General features: G+C 46.8%; 1 protein-coding gene across 3 annotated transcripts; it reads right to left on the bottom strand.

Moving 5' to 3' along the window:
- Window positions 1–2,118: 2,118 nt before the first annotated feature.
- CHMP3 (charged multivesicular body protein 3) lies at window positions 2,119–19,862 on the bottom strand. Of its 3 annotated transcripts, XM_072862309.1 has the most exons (7): window positions 19,734–19,862; window positions 12,323–12,383; window positions 7,762–7,941; window positions 5,047–5,168; window positions 3,752–3,866; window positions 2,539–2,683; window positions 2,119–2,266 (listed from the first exon to the last, which is right to left on the bottom strand). In XM_072862309.1, exons 1-6 carry the CDS (start codon window positions 19,776–19,778, stop codon window positions 2,550–2,552), a joined length of 657 nt encoding a protein of 218 aa, XP_072718410.1. In that variant the 5' UTR covers window positions 19,779–19,862; the 3' UTR covers window positions 2,119–2,266; window positions 2,539–2,549. The 3 variants fall into 3 exon arrangements, with proteins under 3 accessions (XP_072718410.1, XP_072718409.1, XP_072718411.1); XM_072862308.1 differs by having other exon boundaries at window positions 2,119–2,683; XM_072862310.1 differs by lacking the exon at window positions 19,734–19,862 and adding an exon at window positions 14,371–14,394 and having other exon boundaries at window positions 2,119–2,683.
- Between the last annotated feature and the right edge of the window lie 2,872 nt (window positions 19,863–22,734).

Genomic DNA, 22,734 nt, shown 5'->3' with positions numbered 1-22,734 from the left:
ATGTTCTGGTTCGCTTGGCTTGTGCTGCTAGCTTAGATTCTGCTCAGCGCCACATCTTCACTGTGTTAGTGAGAACTTCCCTCTGTCTCTACTTGCTGAGGCCTCCGACAGTTTCTAGTTGCTTCAGCTGGCTTTAGTTCTAAAGTTAGAAGAGCAATAAACCCTTGGTTTGGCATTTCATGCTTGAACTAGTTAAGTATCCCTAAAGGCAACGCTTTAGCTGAATGGTCTTTCTTGCAGTATTGAGTTTGATGTAAATGAAACAAAGCAGTCTAATTGCTTTTCTTGGAGCCAGCTGCAGTATTTCGTGGTACCTGACCTCCCAGCAAGTGAGATGAGTCACAGTCATCTCCTGCACACTTATGCATGCACCTACAGATGAAAAGACCCATTGTTGTGCAACAGCAAAGCTCAAAATCCAACTTCAATCTGGTTTTATTGCAGCTGTTATCTACCCCATCTTACCAGCTCCTCAACTGCCTTTTTTTTTTTCCTCCTTTCTGCTCTGTTGTCTCTGGATTTTTAAGACCACAAGAAACAAATTGTCCCATCTGCCTGTTCTGGTTACATTTGGGGTGGCTTGAATCGCCCTGAGGCCTTGGGGTTACTCTGCCTGCTGGGGATTGTCCCTGTGGCAGGAAGGTGAACAGTGCTTGGCCCCTCCTTGCTTTTTAGAGCTGAAACTGGAAGCTGCTGGACACCATCCAGGTGTCTGCGTGCCTTGTCTGCTCTTCCACCCTTGCTGTTGGAATACAATTATATATAGGCTTACTTTTCTTTTGGCAAGCCTTCCTTAAAATCAGAAACTTTCCTTAAAATCAGGATAGCTGAAGCAAGCCTCCCCATTGGTGCAGTACTTCAGTGATGGAGAAAATACCAGATGAAGAGCTCTGGCCAGTGTCTGTTTGCCTGTAAGACTACTGTGTTCCGTTACTGGATTTGCAAGTGAGCAGAGCGGGTAACATGCCACTGTCTCAGCAGTCTGGTCTCAGAAGTCTGGTGGGTACCAGATTTAGTTTTTATAAATCTTGAAAGACTGAAAAATGTAATTACAGGGATTGGTTCTGGGGTCAGTTGTGGTCCCAGACCTGACTAACTGCTGTCTGCGAGACGCTGCAGTCACCTCCCTTGGCACAGCCCTTTCCACTGCCTCAGGGGCTGGTAAAACTATGTGAACACCATCCGACCACCACCGTGAGTCAGGGCACGCCTCCTACCTCTGCCAGCTGATTTCCCATCACTTTCACCCCGTCCGTTTTAAGCTTGGCTCTTCAAGCTGTCTCTTCCTTAGCTGGGCTCCTTTTTCCCCCCCATGTGCAGGGTAGAGAAGACTCCGCTCTTGCCTTCTGTTCACTGAAAGGGATGGGAAGAGCACCTTTGCTGAAGGGGGGCTTCCCCTTCCTTCTGCCCACCTTCCCCCAAAGCAGGGAGGTTAACCCTGCCCCAAGTGCTTCAGCTGCCCTCTCCTGCCCCCTGAAGAGACTGAGCTGATGAAGAGGAAAGCAAAACCGCTGATGGTGTGCATTATCCCTTCTGCACGTGACCAGCCTGTCTGCCAGGGCTGCTCTCACTCAGCTCCTGCGAAGCACAGAGCTGGCAGGGCTGACATTTGTCTTTTAGGAGTATGACTTACATGTGTCTTGGAGTGAGAAATAATAAAAAAAAAGCTTCTGGGGGTGGCCAAGATCAAGAGGGTAGGGCTTGTGCAGGCCTGGAAGCCTTCTCTGGTCACCTACGCTTGCCAGGGCTGAGGAGGGAGCGCTCTCTCCTGGCAGCACAAGGCGGGCTGCTGCATCACTACGCCTGACCAGCCGTTCTCGCCTGCGGCAGAACTCCCGGCCCCGAAGGAAAGCCACGCAGCAGGACTGGCAGCCTGAGCCTGCCTTTGCTAAATAAGGCTCTCCCACGAACATACGATGCCTGGACAGCGCTGGAAGAGAGCAGCAATTAAACAGCTGCTCTGACTGGAAGCTTTTCTTTCGCTATGCTGTGAAGGCCCTAAACCTGCTAAAGAAAAAAAAAAAAAAGGTGCTATAAAACCACAAGGAAGCTATTAGAGGTGGATATTGTTTGTGAAAAGAGTTTGAAGGGATGCAAACTGAACCGATGCACAGAAGCAACTGTTAAAAGCAGCTTTAATAAAATTTGTAGTGATTCAGAAAAGCAAAGATCTTACCACTGAAGGTTTGTGGTAGCGGATCGAGCCAAAGTGCCTTTTAGGGAAAGATGGTCCTTGAAGCTAAGAATGTATTTCAGGACTTTATATCTAAAAATACATAACATTACACCACCATTGCCATTTCACCACAGCCCCTCATGGGGGAGACGGGCTGAACAGAAAAGTGTAAGATAATCTCTACAGACTGCACTCCCCAAGAAGAAGTATATTACAGTAGTTTCTTGGCAAATACACTCCCCAGGAAGCAAAAAAAATATATATATATTACATAAAGTATTCTCACATATTAAGTTTTGCATTTTGAATGTAGGACAGAATATCTCATTGCAAAAAAAAAAAAAAAGGCAAACTGTACACACTCGTTTCATCCTTAGCTACGGAGGGTAGCTAGTCGTGACTGCATTGCTTCAATGTCTTCCTCCTCGTCAACAGCAGCAGCTGCTCCCATGGGTTCGGGCTCTGGAAGAGCATCTGTGACTTTACTAGGAGCTTTACCCAAGGCCCCTGCAAACAACAAACAAACAGGCTCATTGTTAGTGTGCGTTAGGGCTTCATTTAATAATTAGCAGCTTTCAGGTACAGATATTTAAAATAATTCAACCTGTGACTTTTGGTAGAGGTCACACACAAGAACTGGTTGACTTGATGGGCCCTAGGCTGTTGGCTGATGCAGCAGTACTGACCCGGCAGCCCCTCCTGAGCGGGCTGGTGAGCCGGGGAGGAGCTGCTCCCACCGCAGCCCTGCTGCTCGCCTCTCCCACCGCTCGCCCCGGCAGGAAGGGAGCTGCTCCCAGCCAGGAAACAGGATGGAAAAAAGCAAAGCAGGATGTGAGGAACAAGAGAGGGCAACAAGCCAGCAGCAGGCACAAGGTAACAGCAGGGCAGGAGCTGGGGAACTGCACTTTCAGCGTGTTACAGCTGAACGCAGCTCTGGTACCTACATTTGTCACACCATGTCACAAGAAATTCAGGTAAGGAGCATGCTAAGGATTATCTAGCCTTATCTAAGTCATAATGCTATGACTTAGCATTATCTAAGTCAAATAACTAAACCAGTAGATCACTAGTTCATGAGCTGTAAGGCAGAAGTTGGGGGTTTGGGTTGGGTTTTGGTTTTAGGGGGTTTTTGTTCGTTTGGTTTGTGGTTTCCCCCTACCCCCCAACAACTCAAGATGCTGACAGCATTTTACAGCCAGGAATCACAGCATAGCCTAAGAGTCAAGGCAATGCAGCTGAGTATTTCCTGGCTTCATTAGGAATAGTATATCCAGTCAATCAGACAAATTTCACCTTGTTAAGAAGATCGACTGTACAAGCCTGTTAAAGCCTCAATTACAGAACTGCACAGACATCACCTGATGTGTATTATTTATGCTTTACTGAACCGCACCGGCCTTCTCAGCCAGTACTCCCTGAGAAACCAGTTTGTCAGAGCTCTCTGCCTATTAGCAAAGGCAAAGACACCACTGGGAAAGCACAGTTAAGTCAGAATAGACCAAGATTTAAATTGCTGTCTCGTACTGAACAGAGCGGGGGCGAGGCTCCGCTCTCGGCAAACACACACAAACTCACCAGCTGTAATTTCAAAAAGGATTTTGTCAATTTCCATCTCGGCTTCCTCTTCCATTTCCTCCTGATCCTCCAGGCTTTCAAAGGTGTCCTCCAGCATTTCCTCTATAATACCAGCCTAGCAGAAAACAAAAAGGCAGCGCGTGATGCCCTTGGAAACAGCAGAGTAAGAGGACGCGCTTCCTATTTTCGAGATCAGGTTATGTCTAGCCCGGCATTTAACAACAAGCTTGACGCTCAAGCTTTTTGGATCAAGGCTATCCTGTTGCATGAGGGTTGGCCAGCACACCAGCCTACAGTTTAAGCACGTATCTGTACAAGCGGCACACAGGAAAAGCAGTAAGAAAACTGAGGATTAAACACACATGTTCTCACTTTGAAACCCTCAAGCTGTTATTCCTTGTCGTTGCATGTCTAAACACTGACAACTCAGATTGCTCCAAGTTTGCAGCTGTATTTCACACGCTTCAGTCATGAAGCATAAATTGTATGACATGCTGTAAAATTAGTGTTTGACATAACTTCCCTTTTTTTTGTTTTCAGATCTGCATCTGAAAACATTCCTTTGCAGGGCCTGCAACCCAGGTATGGCCAAATTGTTCTGGTGCACAATGGTAAAATTATTAAGAAATAAGCTGATTTGACCTAAACTATCTGGAGTGGTAAGAGGGGGAAAAAGGCAAAACAACTTTGGTAGCTGAAAAGAAAATAACCACGATAGGGAAGTAGTATCCTTTAAAATCAGAGCGCTTTCATCGGATGGAGACACTATCCTAGGTGTTTTAAACCCAGTACCAGAATAGCCGTCTTGCCTACGATGGGATTTTCAGCTTCCCACTCCACAAGAGGCTGTGGTGGGTCTTTCTTAATGAACATTTTCACCCCTGAAAGCAGGAAATTCGGTCTCCCCAGCACAGAGAGCAGCTCGGGGATACGGGCGGTCACTGGGCACAGGCGTGAGCCCTGCTGTGAGCCTCGGTCTCCCCCTGCTCTTGGGACTAGGGAGGAGTCCAAGCCGCAACCGCTCTGTACGGGGACCGGTCTTCCTTCTTCCATCCTCAACCTGAGCAGTTTTTTTCAGCTGCAAGCTTTACACCAAACATATTGCAGGTATCAATCAGGGTTTTCCCCACATACAGGAACTTGCTAGAAAGTCCCCAGCTATTAGTGTGTTACTTTAATTTCTGTTTGTCAGAGCTCACACAAGCCCTCTGACAAAGGGGCCACCTAAGCGGTTGCACAGCACGCTAACAACCACCTGTTGTTCACCCAAGTCTTATTTATGTTATAGATCTTACCTTCATCATCTCCTTGGACAACTCCCTCATCGTTGCTTGGATTTCAGGGATTTTGACTAGATTTTGCATAGCTTTCATGACTTCTGTGCTCTTCTGCAATGAACCTGCTACTCTCAGGACAGCTGGGAAGGAGAGGCATAGAAAAGCTTGAATGATCCATGCACCACCAAAAGGAGAGGAATTATATCCTCCATACATGAGGAAATGTATGAAATTTGTTTGCATTTAGGCAGTTTAATTAAAAAAAGAAATGGGCATCCTGCTTCTTCATTCTTGTCTACCTTCCTGGAAAAGCTCAACTCCTACCCACATGGGAAAAAATACGTTTCTAGCAAAGATACTGGTCCTGTGGGATTACCTGGAGCAATCCAGATTGCCTGCAGAGAGATTTCCACCCCCTTGCACTGCAGTTCATAAAGAGATATCCCCGAGGAGCTCCTGCCTGTGCCCCTCAGCAGCCAGAGGTCTTGCTGAGGGTTTCACCAGCAGAGCTACAGTCCAGCTCCACATCTGGCTGCTGACCAAACTAGTGACCTTCCGCCTGACACCAGGTAGGGGAAACTAACTCTGGCAAAAGATCTAGTGCAATAGTTTCACAGCGAACAGTAAGCTAGAAAATTAATACTGAAGCAGATAAGCTGGAACTAAGTGTAGTTTAAACTGAATTTAACAATATTCTTTCCAGAAGCTATTCTCATAATATAGCTTAAAAGCTCTTCTCATATATGTTGATATACCAAGATCAAAATGCATTAACTAAGGGTACTTTGAGGTTCTTGAATTGTGCCATCTAACTTTGCAGCTTCCTAGCCATGGAGAACTTACCTGTTTGTACATAAAATGGTCACTCCTTAATGAAGCAAAATGAAGGTACAGCATATATTATTTTTCATTTTAATACTTAATTTCTTTAAGAACATTACACTTGTAATGTTAACAAACTAACAGAAATCTTGCCTTTAGCAGTCATTTCCCCAAGATGAAGCAAGTTAATACAAAACCCAGAACTCTAGATTCCTTCCTATCGCTTGGGTAAGCGTATCAGAACATTCCCAGTAAGACGAAGATGCCGGTAGCGGTAAGGAGGAGTTTTTCCTTTTAAAGGACACCTCAGGCTGCAAGGATGGCCTCTGCTTCCCTTTCCTGAATGAGGTACATGGGGAGCCTATCCTAAGATTACACTTAAGGTTCACATTGCAACTCCTGATTTATCACTCATCTAGTGTTAAAACCTACTAGCAACTAGCTTGGATAATGAAATACTTTGCCATTTCAGTGCATGTTAGCCTCAACCAAGTCTCTCCCTGGCTTCGATGCTTTCTGCTCTGCTCTCGTCGCAGACTGGAATGCTCTAAGGTGTGGAAAATACTACAGGAAGCCTAATACAACAGATTTCTGATGTGGATAAGGAACGAGGAATGAGGGAAATATGCTGGTACTGGGGGAGCACAAAGGACCAAGCAGGGTTTACAGAGAGCTAGGTATTAAGCCACAGGGCAAATCGATTAATCCACATCAAGGAAAGCAAACACTGTCCCCCCCATCTCCATTTAGGACTTAGTAAGCGTCCTAAGACTCTTGCTAAAGAAACAATAATTTACAAGATGAAGGGAATTCTACTGAAGGAAATAAACCTCATGTTACAGATCCTGTCAAAATCAGTAACAACAACAGGCTCCACAAGGATACAGGGATATTAGGCACGCATTCAAACTGTTTACGAATGCACACTAAAAACGTGCCCCACATTACTGGAAGCGAGTTCTGTTTCAGAGCACGTGATTCTCATGTCACTGCAACCCTCAGGCTCTGAGGAGAGGTGTTAGATTATCTGTTGAGCAGCTCATCAGAGGAAACAGAGAGCCAGCAAGGATCTAGGGAACAATGAGGGGTAGGAACCCCAGGAAGCCAACTGGGAGCTCCCCGACTACTCCAGAGACCAGCGTGGGAAACCCGTCCAGACCGGAGAGTGGGGAAAGGGTCTCCAGAACATCCTGCAGACTGAAGGGTCTTATTGCCTACAGGGATATAGGACTCGGTATGGGATGCTGGGGAAAAGAGTGTTTTTTGAACCAAGAAAAACTTATTATGGAATCTTTTAAGGGGATTGCAGGAATGTGATTGAACACGAGAAACTTTTTATTGGATGTTTAGGGGAAGGACTGAAGGTGGAGAAAGGGAGGGATCAAGGTGGACCAGGGAAGACCACAAAGCTCAGGCAGAGGAGGAGATCTGGGGCCAGTTACCAGATACGTGGCCAGCTTAGACTGAGTGTCTGAGAGCAGCTACTGGAACAACCCATATATTGTGCATGTGTGTATAGATATGTATTCTACTAGTGGACCTCAGTCCTGATCAGCTGAAGAGGAAGACCAGGATTGAGCTGTCAGTGCTGTTCATGTTTGTGTGAAAGCTGCGTGTGTTTACATGGGTGCTGGTAAAGGCGCTGCTGTAAGCATGTGTGGGCGTGTGTGCCAACTGGGAATAGGTGCTCAGCCTGGCTGGATGGGGGGACGTGGAACTGCAGCAGTCTCACACCTCTGGGCCTGCTAGGGGTGGAACTTCCCTCGGTCCTGAAGCCCACTGGAACCAGCTGCCTTTCACAAGAATAGGACTGCTTACAAATTCAAGCTCTGTCTGCATTTGACCTCGGTTCTGAAAATGGAAACCCAGACCTCACCTCTAAAGCTAGAAGCGCTTAGAAGGTGTTCTTACCAAGCTGATTCTTCATCCCCATGAGAACAGAGTTCATGTGAGCTTTGGATGCATAGAGTTTGCTTACAGCCTTTCGAGAGCGGATCAGTTCCTTCGCCAAGATCACACACACATCTTTCTGACCCTTTTTGGCAGCATCCTTTATTGACCGCTTCACCTTCTCCTCTTCTCTCTGGATATCTGGAGTACAGAAAAACACAGCAAATAGCGATAAACTGCTAAGGATTTGGAAGAGAAACCAGTCATTTGTTGGGGTGTATTTTCAATACAAAGAATCGTTTCTGCTTGATTTCAGATCCCCCCTGTTACTCAAAGACCTTGTTCTAGGCTGATTTACGTGTTAGCTGATTAATTCAACTAAATATTAATAGGAAAATTCTCATTACTAAATATCCAGCTCTGTAATTTCCTTTGCAGTTAAGAGTACTGTAAAGGACTGTCCAGGAATATCACTGCATGAAGCTGAGTGGACTAAGATGAATTCTTAAGAAGCAAAAAAGGTCCAGTAAGAACAAAGCACTCTGAGATGACTACTTGACTTACAACTTCAGAATAACTTCCTGACTATTAAACTGGCCTGATTTATGTATATAAAATATATACACCCATATATAATATATACACACACAGTTTAAGACTACTGTACTGATTTCCTGCTTACAAGATTACCTCTTCCATGTTCATCACCAGATAGCCCTACTTTACCAGGAAGGAACAACGTTGTCACAAGGAGTTTAAAACTCGTAGTCTCAGAAGATAGACAGGCATTTTACTAGCAAAAATGCTTACCTGTCAGACTACATTCAAAGCTTAACCCATATGCCCACCTTCAAGTGAATTTGCGGGCTGTTGTAGGCAAAATTGTCCTCACTGTTTCTAAATCCCTGAAATGTGTTTTTCTGAAAAAAATACATTCAGAAAGATTGTAGAAGGCTGATCTCACAGAGGCTAGAAAGTCTTAGATATACGCTGCCTTTAAAAAAATTTTAAAAAGCATGACCATTTATATAGTGAATTTGTAAGGGTGTGCCCACAACTTTAAGAGTTACTTAAAACCACAGATTTGTTAATTACTGCCAAAAAAAGCCTTCATCCTTGCAGACTGACTGAATTATTCCCCCCGTCAGGCACAACTCACTGAGCCTCAACCGGATACCCAGCCAAGTCTATACTTGTACTTAAGGAGTTAAGGTCCTGAGTTTATACTGCTCATACTTTAAGACACGTGTTAGGTGTTTCTATAAACTGGCACATTCAAATTATAAGCTAGCTGGCTGGTGCCAAAGCTATGGATAATTTATCAGTGAAAACTAGTATGCTGGTAAATCGTTAGATATAACTTAAAGCAGTCTGTTCCAACTCTCTTGGTATCCAGCTTCATTCAACAGCTTTTTATAAGAGCATGCTGGAGTAGGAGTACTGAACTAAGTCTGTACAAAATGAGCACCAAATAGTTGGATTTGCAATATTGCAATACACTAAATAGGCTTCCTTAAATAACGTAGGTTTCTCTAGCAAATCTGGGGTGACTGTTCACTCACAGCCAGATAACGCTGGCTGTGTACAGCAGAAGCCAGGTACCTCAAAAAACTCAGAGTAAGAAATGCAGGAACAAGCAGGGGCTAAAACAACACCCTTCCTTTCCCAGACTCAGCAATAAATTAGCCACTGATGAAATGTGGATCCAAGAGTCCGCAAAAAAATTATCCTAAAGTAAATAAAGAATTCAGATAATAATGGTTAGGCTCACCTTCCTGCAAAGAGTTGAAGGAAATGACCACAAGAACAATTATTTCTAGCAAAGGCTTTGTTCAAATTTGGTTTTGTTTGAGTCTTCTTGATTTATAGCAGACAGAAGTTACATGTAGGCAAGAACCAGAAGTCGCCCTTTTATAAAAACAAAGGCATCAACACATACTTTTTGGCACAGGCCAACTTGGAGACTTTGACACAGCTTCTCACGTGGGCATTAATGAACCCTGTACTCAAGATGAGTCACTCTCTCAATATCATTCAATGGCATCTTTATCCTAAAGGACCGGCAGAAATCCGTAGGATCGTCATCAGAAAAACATACTCCTTCTTGCTTCCCCACTATTATCTGCAGAAATGTCACAAGCTTGAAGACATCTGTATGTCAGACATGCGAGTGAGCCAAGTCCCAGCATATCAGAACAGGTAGGAAACTGCTGAAGTGCTACAGCAAAAACCAGAAAGCACCAAGAGTACTCCAGCAGTACTGAGGAATTATGACACTCACTTTGCAAAGCTAAAAACAACCACAAGTATTGCGTTACTACATCCAAACTAGGGTAGTGGGGCCCCGTACTGGAGCGAATGCTTTCACGTGCATGACGAACTGCTGAATATGAGATTAGTGGCATAAAATATGCAAGAATGGTCAATGCCACCTTTGAAGGTCAATGCCAGCTATGCACCTCTAGTGAGCCAAAGTCATTACACCAGTCCCCTGTGCAGCACTACCAAGCACAACAGAGGCACAAAGCAGTCCAAAGCACCTGTGAGAGGAACTTGCAAGCTCAGTAAAGCACAAAGTTACTGTATTACTACAACTACATTAACTTGAGAAATTCAATTCTGAAGTCACAAGGATACTAAGGATACCTTTCATTTCTTCCAACCTTCCAAGCCCTCAAAAGCAACATACACCAAACAGAAATCACGACAACAGCAAGAGTCCAACAACAGATGGTTTGAAACAGTGTGTTGCTATATTAGTAACTGCGCTGACCGGGCAAGCCAAGTGTTTGAGTGATCCAAGCCCACGCAGTTCATCCCAGGTGGGTCTGAGTGTTGCCATATCAAAACATCTAGCAGAGCCTTCCCCAGGGAAATTAAAACAGGTCCCAGCTCAGCATCCTTACTCAAAGATTACAGCTATTTCCTGGGTAAATCTCAATCCAAATGATAAAGCATGGCAGAATCCAACCACAGTGGGTAATTTTTTGAAAAAAACAACAAAAAAACAAAACAAAAAAAAACCCACACACCCAAACAAACAAACAACAAAAAAACCCAACCCAAAACAAAACAAAAAACCCCATACCAACAAAACCCAAAACAAAACCCTTTAGTGGCATGTGCCTGTCATCTCTCAGCAGCAGCCTGCTAGCCGGATAAGTGTCCAGCAGAACCATGTACTTCCACAGCTGACATTTGGTACGATGTGAAGTCCTAGCACAACAGGGGCATTACAAAGATATTCTGTACTTTATTTTAATGGGATGCAGGTGGTTAGTGGTTAGTCTAAGCTCTTATGTGCTGAACTGTATTTCTTTGAATGTAACACTCTGAAATACATATACAGAGATGTTTAAAGCTGTTACAATAATTAGATTTACATCCACATCAAAATATCAGACTACCACATGACCCAGTATCTATACAGGCCATTAGAAGTATTATGGCATGCATAAAGTTGAGAGAAAACCAAAATTTCAAGAAACCATCAATAGTGAACATGTGAGTAGTTTGCTCCCATGGAAGATGCAGCCCCTAAAACATACTCTGCTAATAACATCAGCCATGTTTCAGTTGCTCTGTGCCCGATACAGCCACACAAAGTGCCTTGGAGAATGCAAAACAATTCACAAGCATAATGAACATCACTGTACATTGGTTTTCCTGGAAGAGGCATAAACCCTGTCCTCATCTGTAAAATGAGGACAAAGACAGACTTTGTACTGCACAAGCACCTCTCTCCAACCAACTCGTACAAATCTACAAGTGGGAAAATATGTGAACCCTGCCAGCTTAGTCCAGAAGTATGGGGCTGGGGAGGAAGGGGGAAGGGAGAATGTACTCCTTGAGGAGTCACTCAAAACAGGCATGTGCCTAGTAACCAGATGATGACACAAAACATCCTTTACCAGCACATCCCATGGACCAATCCTGAGGGCAGGGTAGAAGACAAAAAGGGGAAAACAGAATCTGCCCCAAATCTATTTTCAGATTCTGGGGAGGCGGGCAGAAGAGGGGACAAGAAGCTGAACTAGCGGCAGTGTAATAATAAGCAACTCATCTGCTTTTCAAGACCTCTTCAAAAGTGTAATGCCCATAATTTAACAGCAAAACTCCCACTGAGAAAAGTCTTTCTTTCTCTTCTCTCCTGCTCGCAATTTTCTCAAGCTGACAGCAAGCTACTTTTGTTTAGCATGTGCACTTCATGCCAGTACATACCTGTGGAACTTTCTACACGTGTAATTACATACCACACCGATACTATTCATTAAATCAATGTCGCTGGAGTTCTGGATAATAAGTCTAATTCATTTTACCAAATGGGATTTAAGAGCATTATGTCTTAGTGGAAGCATACAATATTCAGGTTCTTTTGAAAATTTTACTTGGAGAACGTCACAACGACGTCATTTTGTAACACAGACTAAGTCTGGCCCCAGGATCACATTCATCTTCCTTTACTCCAGATGCGATAGAGTATCCCAGGTTATTAGATTTCACAGCCTCCCCCAATTAAAGCAAAAAAACCTTGAAGGCAGAGAGGGAAAGGAAAAACAAAAAATGAGACATAAGTACAAACCTCTGATCTGTCTATCAATCACTCTCATTTCTTTCCTTATCTTCAAGGACCATTCATTGACCTTAAAAAGAGAAAGTGAGAGTTACTTGAAAGTCCAACTTTAAAACTATGCTTTTATACTTTCAGGTAACTTATCCATTCAATATCAAAAGATGCACTTCACAATGCACAAGCTTTAAGTTATGAGTCATGTTTAAATATGTCATTATTCAAATAAAAAAAGCATTGCAGAGATACCACCAATTATTGCACTCCTCTTACCATTCAGGCAAGGAGTTAATGAGGACACGATTTGTGAACTGGAGACGCTCACTGCCTGGCTAACTTCCCACATCACAGTGACGTCGCTGTGCAGAGGAAACGTGCCGCAGGGGGTTTCAGCATAAGGTAGAAACTTTGGCATGGGATGACAGCACCAAGAGTGCTACTACCCTTTTCAGTCAGAAGGAGCCCCAGGAGGTCTCCAAGCCAACCTCCTACTCAAAGCAGGACCAAGTTCAGAGTTGAGACAGGTTGCTTGGGGCCTTGTCCATTGAGTTTTGACACCGTCTGAGGGCAGAGACTTCACAGCCACTCTGGGCATCTCTCCCAGCACTTAGTCGCTCCTGTGGTGAGGAACTTCCCTCATGTCCAATTCAGAATTCTCCTCTGGCCACCTGTGGCTGTAGCCTCTTTCCTGTCACTGGGCACACCTGAAAAGTACCTGGCTCTGCCTTCACTACAACCCCAGTAGGGGCAGTGAAAGGCTTTAGACTCTTGCCCCTTCGTCTTCTCTTCACCAAGCTAAAACAAGCCCAGTTCCCTCAGCCTCTCCTCCTGTATCATGGGCTCCAGTCCTCTGCCACTTTGGTGGCCCTCTGCCGCAGTCTCCCCAGTTTGTTGATATCCTTCTTGAACTGGGTGCCCAAACCGAGACACTGTTTTGCAGATGTGGCCTTATTAATGCCGAATACAGCAGAGTAACTGAAAAACCATTTGCCTCAACTTGATGATTACAATTCACTAATGCAGCCCCATTTGCCCTCACCGCTGCGAATGCACACTGCTAACTCAGTTTATTATCCGTGGGAAGCCCAGGTCCTTTCCTGCAGAGCTGCTGCCAGCCAGCCCCAGGCTGCACATCCCTACGTGCAGCAATGGTTGTCCCACATACATAACTCTGCATTGCTCAACATAATGAGGTTCCTGCCGGCCCGTTCCTCCCACTTGCTCAGGTCCCTCTACATGGCAGCTCTGCCCTCCAGCTTCCCTTCCCCTGCATTTGGTGAGGTTCAAACACAGCCACCCCCTCTACAGCTTCCCTCCTGGGACCCACCAAGATCTCTCTGTTCCAGCACTCCTGGCTCCCCCAGCACAGGCTGCTGAAGGAGGTGGGGAGCACCACTTGCCCTGAACACCCCTCTGGGGAAGCAGAGACATCAGACAGGCAGCAGCTGCCAGACGTCCAACTGAGAACTGGAAGCACTTGTGGTAAACGAGGAAGCAGAGAGGGGCTGTAGAACCAGAAGCAAGAATCGGGAGATAATACTAGCATACAGAGTGCCAAATGCTTGTGGAGCTCTGATGCTACTGCTATTATTAGCAGCAGAGATTTTGCACAGTATCTAAAAAAACCCTAAGTATTAAGATGACCTCTAGTTCATGGATCCACTTGCACACTGTACATGCCAGTGCACAGGCCACTCAAGAAGTCTAGTTGGCTGTATGAATAGTTTTGTATGAAAATCGCCCTGATTTTTATGTGATTTTTAAAATTCAAATAAAAAGCTTCGTCTACCTGAATAAGCTTTATAACAGAACTGTAAAAAGCGCGCTCTTCGGTGCATGAGCCCAGCAGAGCAAGACAGATTCTTAGACTTCTGCCGGTCTCAAAAGAAGTGCGCTCAGTCACAATGAACAAGACCACATTTTGACTACAGACAACAACCACCACCTGAGTGGCCCATGCGTAAAATCTGCTGAAAAAAACCCACAAAAGCCTAGCAGAGCTCTGTGTGTACATTATGGGTGTGCAGAAGTTTTGAAGGGGTTTCAGAAAGCTTCTGTACCTTTTAGCTGAATCCTGTTTTATTACAGGGAAGAAAAAAAAAAAACCCTTGCTGGACCAACTGCAGCCTCTCCTCTTGCTGTTCAGGACAGGGCAGAGAAATTTCATGTAGATTCATTCCTCACGCTGATAAGAGGCTAAGAAGGTCCCTCTTTTGAGTATGCCTATACTAGATGGAGAGAAGAGGGGGAAGAGACTGAGGTAAAGCATGACTGAACTCTGGCTGGCCACCTGTCACGCCTCAAATGTAAGATCTAGAGATTTGCTCTACAAGTTGTATTCTGGAACAAACCAACATTTATTAAGCCTTCATGTACAAGCACAATCGGCAACTGTCAAATGAACTACAGCAGGATTCACAGATTCTGCCTCTGTGATGCACAACCCAGAACAAAGACACCATTAAACCACAACTGGTCATATGTTGCCATCAGTCCCTGATAACTCCCACAGCAGAAAACTCTTTGACAGCTTATCCCTAATACTGCCCAGGAATAAGCTGCTTCACACAACTGTCCTCATAAAGACAGAGCTGGGTGCTTCTTCATTCCCTGGTCTTCCCAACATGCATCACCAATTTTGTGTGTAAGAAGAGGAGGAAATCCCATTGACTCTCATCTAGACTACCGCATGCTTCCAGTTACATGAGACACGGCAATTTGTTGAGCAGTAAAGAAGTTGTATTGCCGACCTCACGCAGGATACAGGGATATGGCTACAAACCATGGCACAATGCAGTGCAGAGGTAGCAATGCTGGGAATAAAAGCGCTTTGGTCAACTAAGCAAGGCTAATTACCCTGAGCACAACTCCATGCTGATGAAGCTAATCTGCTTCCAGTTCTGACATAAACAAAAGCATCGTTCTCACAGCACCGCATCACACTGGAGAGTCAGCCAGCAAAACACTAAGCTGAAATCAACCACTCAGACTACACTGGAGGAAAACCACGTTTTAGGCTCAAACAATCCAGGCATGGCATGTATAGTAGACCCCCAGCTTTAGACAGGCTGAAATGCATCACTAGCTCCTCACAAGGACTGAACACAAAGGGAACCTTGTGGTTGGTGTCTACTACAGGCCACCTGATCAAGGAGAGCCTACTGATGAAGACTTCTTCCTCCAGCTACAGGAGGCATCACGCTCACAAGCTCTTGTCCTACCTGGGGGACTTCAACCACCCCGACATCTGCTGGAAAAGTAGCACAGCAAGCTGTAGGCAATCCAGGAGACTCCTGGAGTGCATTGAGGATAACTTCTTAACCCAGGTAATAGACACCCCTACCCAAGGGGATGCAATACTGGACCTGACGGTCACCAATGCAAGTGAGCTCATCAGTGACGTCAAGACTGGAGGCAGCCTAGGCTCCAGTGATCACGCACTGGTGGAGTTCACAGTCCTGAGGGATATGGGACAGATGAGGAGTATAGTCAGGACCCTAAATTTTAGGAAAACAAACTTCCAGCTCTTCAAGGAGTTAGTCAGTAGGACCCCCTGGGAAACAGTCCTCAGAGACAGGGGAGCAGAACAGAGCTGGCAGATCTTTAAGGATGCTTTCCATAAAGTGCAAGAGCTCTCCGTCCCCAGATGTAGGAAATCAGGCAAGGAAGGGAAGAGACCAGCATGGCTGAGTCAAGACATGCTGGTCAAACTGAAGAGCAAGAGGGAACCACACAGGCAGTGGAAGCAGGGACAGGTAACCTGGGAAGAGTATAGGGACACTGCCTGCTTGTGTAGGGATGGGGTCAGGAAGGCCAAGGTGCAGCTGGAGCTGAACTTGGCAAGGGATGCACAGAATAACAAGAAGGGCTTCTACAGGTATATCAACCAGAAAAGGAAAGTTAAAGAAAGCGTACCTCCACTGATGAACAAGAATGGTGACCTAGTATCAACAGACTGAGGTTGAGGTACTCAACAACTTTTTTGCTTCAGTCTTCTCTGGCAACTGCTCTCCTCACCCCTCCCGAGTCAATGGACAACATGTTGGGGACCAGGGGGGTAAAACCCCTCCCACTGTAAGGGAAGATCAGGTTCGTGACCACCTGAGGAACCTGAACATATATAAGTCTATGGGACCTGATGAGATGCATCCCAGAGTCCTGAGGGAACTGGCTGATGTAGCTGCCAAGCCACTCTCCATGATATATGAAAAGTCATGGCAGTCAGATGAGGTCCCTGGTGACTGGAAGAAGGGAAACATTGTGCCCATCTTTAAAAAGGGTAGAAAGGATGACCCTGGGAACTACCAACCTGTCAGCCTCACCTCTGTGCCTGGGAAGATCATGGAACAGATCCTCCTAGAAGCTACACTAGAGTACATGGAAGACAGGGAGGTGATTCGAGACAGCCAACATGGCTTCACCAAGGGCAAGTCCTGCCTGACCAACCTAGTGGTTTTCTACGAGGGAGTTACCACATCAGTGGACAAAGGAAAAGCAATGGATGTCATCTATCTGGACTTCTGTAAAGCCTTTGACATGGTCCCCCACAACATCCTCCTCTCTAAATTGGAGAGGTATGGACTTGATGGGTGGACTGTTCGGTGGATAAGGAATTGGTTGGATGGTCGCATCCAGAGAGTGGCAGTCAATGGCTCAATGTCCAGATGGAGATCAGTGACAAGTGGTGTCCCTCAGGGGTCTGTACTGGGACCAGTGCTGTCCAATATTTTCATCAATGACATTGACAGTGAGATCGAGTGCACCCTCAGCAAGTTTGCAAATGACACCAAGCTGAGTGGTGCAGCTGATACACCAGAAGGATGGGATGTCATCCAGAGGGACCTGGACAAGCTGGAGAAGTGGGCCTGTGAGAACCTCGTGAGGTTCGACAAGGCCAAGTGCAGGGTCCTGCACCTGGATCGGGGCAATCCTCGGTTTCAATACAGGCTGGGGGATGATGTGATCGAGAACAGCCCTGCGGAAAAGGACTTGGGGGTACTGGTGGATGAAAAGCTGGACATGAGCCAACAATGTTCACTCACAGCCCAGAAGGCCAACTGTATCCTGGGCTGCATTAAAAGCAGTGTGGCCAGCAGGTCGAGGGAGGTGATTCTGCCCCTCTACTCTGCTCTGGTGAGACCTCACCTGGAGTACTGCGTCCAGCTCTGGAGACCTCAGCACAAGAAGGACATGGAGCTGTTGGAACGGGTCCAGAGGAGGGCCATGAAAATGATCCGAGGGCTGGAGCACTTCTCCTATGAGGACAGGCTGAGAGAGTTGGGGTTGTTCAGCCTGGAGAAGAGAAGGCTCCGGGGAGACCTTATAGCAGCCTTCCAGTACTTAAAGGGGGCCTATAGGAAAGACAGGGACTGACTTTTTAGCAAGGCCTGTTGTGACAGGACAAGGAGCAATGGTTTTGAACTAAGGGAGGGCAGATTTAGACTGGATTTAAGAAAGAAATTTTTTACAATGAGGGTGGTGAGACACTGGCACAGGTTTCCCAGAGAGGTAGTGGAGGCCCCATCCCTGCAAACGTTCAAGGTCAGGCTGGATGGGGCTCTGAGCAACCTGATCTAGTTAAAGATGTCCCTGCTCTTGCAGGGGGGTTGGACTAGAAGACCTGTAGAATCCAAAGCATTCTATGACTCTATGAAGATGTTTGCCCTGTATCATTCATCCAATAAGTTCTTTCGCATCAACAGACAGCGAGCATACAAACAAACCCAGGGTGTCTCACCGCCACCACAACAATCTCAACCTCTTCCCATCATCAGCCACCTCCTGTGGTGCTGAGACTGCTTTCTGTAGCCCTACTCAGGGACAGTATCTTGTGTACAGCTGCCAGCAGACAGGAGGTAAGTGGTGCTGTTTCCCCATCATCTAGTAAGCAGAAATAACAACTCCTTCCTTCTAAAGCTGCGTAGTTAGATGCAGGAGGAAAGAAACTTCTTACTATTAATGGGTTTCTCAACAGCGCTGTTATGACCTGTGAAGTCATCATGCCAGCCTGCAACCCAAGAATGTGCTCATGACTGCAAGGCGACCCACGTCATTTCTCCCTACGGGTCAGACACGCCTGTTTTCTAACGCCTTTGCAGGCTTTTCTGCAAACAGCTCCAAGATGACCCACAGACAGGCTGTGTTACTAGAAAACACAGCAAGCTTGTCAGTTATGGAAAGGGAAGAGTGGTTGTTGGACATGAAACAACAAGAACTCATCCGTGCCGTATAACCACATCGTGCGGGTTAAATGGTTGTCTGCTGCTTTATCCCTCCATCAAGAGCAGCAATCTCCAAACCCCATTTCTCTGTGGTATCTTCCAACACTACTCATGAATGGAGCAAACTATAATCAGCCTGCATGGTGCTCTGACACAGGTAGAGGAGGAAGGGAAAGTACACTATCAAAAGTATATTCCTTATCTAACGCTATCACCCCACAAGCGATGACTACAGCCTGCTCCCCTGGGACTTGGTTGCTACAAAGCAGCAGGGAATATCTGTGACACTGCAGCTCTTCTAAGCCTTCAATTTCAGTATCTGTCACCTTCTCCCTATTGCTTTTTTAGTACCTCTAATGTATTTGATCTTTCCCCCCACCAAATAGATTGTTTCATTAATATATTAGTAGTGATTTATGAAAGGCAACAGTGAAATCCATCAGTATCTCGATTACTTCATTTCACTGTGACATTATAACTGTGTGGGTAGAAGCAAGGCTTACAAAGTATGCCTGCACACTCAAAAAAACACCAAGTGCCAATATTTCAGCTATTCATATTTTTAAGCCTGTTTTTGCAGCAGGAGCTAGAAGCCCCTAACGAAGCCGGAGAGCTAGAAGTTATGGAAGACAGCTAACAGCAAGCTAAAAATCCAGGAGCCGCTAACTAAGCCTCCCCAAACCACACCACCTAGGATGCACCGCTCCTTTGGCTACTGCTTCTGTGGCCCTGAGAAGCCCCCCCCCCCCGCCAAGTCTCTGCACACCCCCAGGCTGCAGGAGCGCTCTGACAGCGGGCCGAGCGTGTTAAGAAGTTGCTGCATTTCGGAAGAAATGAAGTAACCGAGCGCGGGTGCCCCCAGCCCGTCTGGGGACGGAGTACCAGGGCTCTTCACCTGCTGCTGAGGCCCAGCCGCCACAGCGATACCCCGGGACAGACCTCACCGGGGCACCCCGACCGCTCCAGACCCTCCTCTCCCCCGCTGCGGGGGTGCGGGCTCGCCGCTTCCCCTCAGTCCCGGGCCGGGTGCTGTCAGGCGAGGGCCCCGGCGCCACAGTGCCTCGCCCAAGCCGGGCCCGGCCCCTCCGCAGCCCCCGCCCGGCGCCATAGCAACGCCGTGCACCGAGGCCACCGCCCCCGAGCCACACGTCCCCGCCGCCTCCCAGCCTCCGCCTGAGGCGGCGGCGCCGCCGGGGCCTCACCAGCTCCTTGGGCGGCTTCTCCGGGGTCTTCCCGAAGAGGCCCATGGCGGCAGCCGCCTCGCGCCGCCCGGCCCTTCCGGGTTCCCCACCCCGCCCGCTGTCAGGGGCGGGCGATCCCCACCGCGCATGCCCCTTTCCCACGCATGCGCACGGCTCCACCCCGCCCCCGCCGGCACTGCCCATGCGCCGCCGGTGCGGGCGGGGCGGGTGGTGGCCGAGCAGTCCCGCCCCGCCCCTCGCCCCGCCCCTCGCGGGGGTCCCAACGGTCAGCGAGGCCCGGGCGCAGCCGCGCTTCACACGGCCCCGCAGGGCTTCACACGGCCCCGCGCGGCTTCACACGGCCCCGCGCAGCTCCACACCCCTCACACAGCCCTGTAAAGCCGCGGGACGCTGCCTGTGGCACTGACACGCTGGAGAGAGCGGGTGCGGAGGAGTTAACAGGATTCGGCCAAGGTGTTTATACTGCCCAGGCACCTTCTCCGAGTCGGTGGCATTGTGAATTGGACTGACAGGAGTTCATGGTGGGCCGTACCTGTTACGGGCAATAAAAAGCGGGTGACAGAGCAGGTTACGTCACCACCTGCCCTCCCCTGTTACATAGATTGCAGGCAAGCACAGTAGAAGTATTTGTGAAATCTAGTCATGCAAGGGGTGACTCAAACTAGACTTCATGTCTTCCCCTTGTGTTGTAATAATCAAATATAGATACACAAATTCACTTAAAGATTGATGCTGTTACAGAAATCCACATAAAGATGGATGCTGCTGTAGAAATCCACTGTAGAGCCCTACCCTATCTCCATAGGATGGAGATAGGGTAGATAGGTACATACAATGTACCTTTATCTAAATAAGTAGGATGTGGCTGTCAAAAAGCAAAAGTAACTGATGCATTACTAGTCTAGTTAGTAAACCATGAAGAACCGCTTGGATCTGCTAAAAAGGTAGGAAACTACGGGAAAGGTAATTCTGGCAGGGGGAGATCACGACCAACTCACAGACCGCCTACCCCAGTTATACCACTGACTCAAATGATGAGGTTGAAGAATAACGACTAAGCATGCGTACTAATTTACATGCTAGATGAAGAGATTTTAACGAATCATTTAACAGAAGAATACTGCGTATGTATTAGAAAGTTGAATATGTTAATGCTTTGTGCATAAATAACTGTTAATTTGAAGGCTGTGGGTGTGCTGTCTTGGGACAGGCACCCGTGCAAACATGCAATAAAATACCTCTGCTCTGTGTGTATATTGGCATTTTGCAAAATTGGCAAAAATTTGGCAAAATCGGCATTTTGCACACCGGGTAAACGAACCCTGATTTTTGGGACAACACTTGCAGCCCAGGGAAGACCCGCAGGAGACCCAAAAAGTGAAGCGTCTGCTAGCACAGAAGATGCCTGCCTCGTCTTCAGCTGCCAACGTTTTTTTGGAGATGCCCCACCAGCAAGGCCTGGCTCATCTCCGCCCTCCGCCATCCTCTCTGCAGCAAAGGGTGGGTAACCTGGCCAAAATTAACAGACAGCTTGGAGCCACCCTGCTGGGTGCTGCGGGGTGAGCTCTGGCAAGTCACTCCCATCTCCTTGCGCCCTGATGCACAAGCTGAGACACAGAGGACTAGAAATAATCACCGATGCACAGAAAGAGTACAAAAGCTTGGTAAGAAAAAGGTGCTATTGGCTTAATCTAACTCTAGTACCTTACAATTATACTTACCCTCATTATTTAATTCCCAGAGAAAGACACTTTAATAACAGTTACAAAAATGTGCACTTCACGTTTGTCTTTTTCCTTTCAAAACCTAATGCAGAACGAAGACAGATCTAAATACGCTTTGGACAGGAGAGCTTTCATTTTGGACTGGGTACCAGCAGTGGGAAAGCCAGTGTAACAAAACAATAATTGCTGAAAGTGAGACTGGCGGAGACCTTCAGAGATGATTTAAATCCATCCTCTCTTAATAGCAGAACAAAACACCAATTGCCCTCGTTAAACCTACTGACATAAGTAACCGCAGATCAATTGTTTGACATTTTCTGTTTACAGTTGGCCGCCAGCCTTCAGGCAGGCAGAGAATAAAACACTGCTTCAAGAATGCTTAGCATCTCAGTTAAGACACTTTACAAATACTAGCACAACCCAGCCCAGTGAGGCAAAACAAGCGAGCAGCAAAACTGCTGACCTTGTTATAGGCACAGTCTTTGCTCTGTTCTCCAGATTTTAAACTGTCAACGCATTGGGTAAGGGCTGTCTGAGATTCCGCACTCCGTAGAAAACAATCCTACTTGGATGCCTCTGCTGCTACTGACACAAGCATTTCATAAAATAAATATATCCAACTGGTTTTTCTTTCCTGCTGGGACTACCAATACACTACACCAGCTGCTGTAGATTTGGAAACAGATGCATCGCCAGGAACTGGATCACAACAATTTATATAACTCAGGCTAATGGACACGAGGGGACCGAACCTCCAGTCACAGCTATCTACTGGTCATAATTATCTGCTCATATAGATGTGCTCTCTGCGGCTCTCCTGCTAATTAAACAGCAGTTTGTGTCATTCATCAAAAGAATTGGACTCATAGAGCAACTGAGGTCATTAAAGCAAGCCTTCAGCTGAAACAGGCATGCACAATGGTTCGCAAATAAGGCTGAACCTGTGCACGGGAGCTTCTTGGGCTCAGGCTTTGTAGGAGGAGGTCAGCTTTCAGCAGCAGAGCTTCGCTCCAGAAGCACACGGTGCCCCGAGGACGCGGCGCTGCTCGAACTTACTGCTCCCAGTCTTTGGCAAAATGCCGAGGTACCAGCGAAAGGCAGTGGTAGACTGTGATACAGCGGTTGGCTTGTGTGCTTCAGTACATCAACTACAGCCTTATTTATATTCACCAAAGTTTTCCTCCATTCCCCTTTTGAGATGGCAAGGTCTCAGTTCAGTGCAGGTTTCAAGACAGTCCTGAAACAATGTGGATTTCAACCCCAGCTGGTTATGATAA

This window comes from Ciconia boyciana, chromosome 5, assembly GCF_034638445.1.
Source record: "Ciconia boyciana chromosome 5, ASM3463844v1, whole genome shotgun sequence".
Taxonomy (NCBI): Eukaryota; Metazoa; Chordata; class Aves; order Ciconiiformes; family Ciconiidae; genus Ciconia; species Ciconia boyciana.
This window is presented reverse-complemented; position numbering and strand designations above follow the sequence as displayed.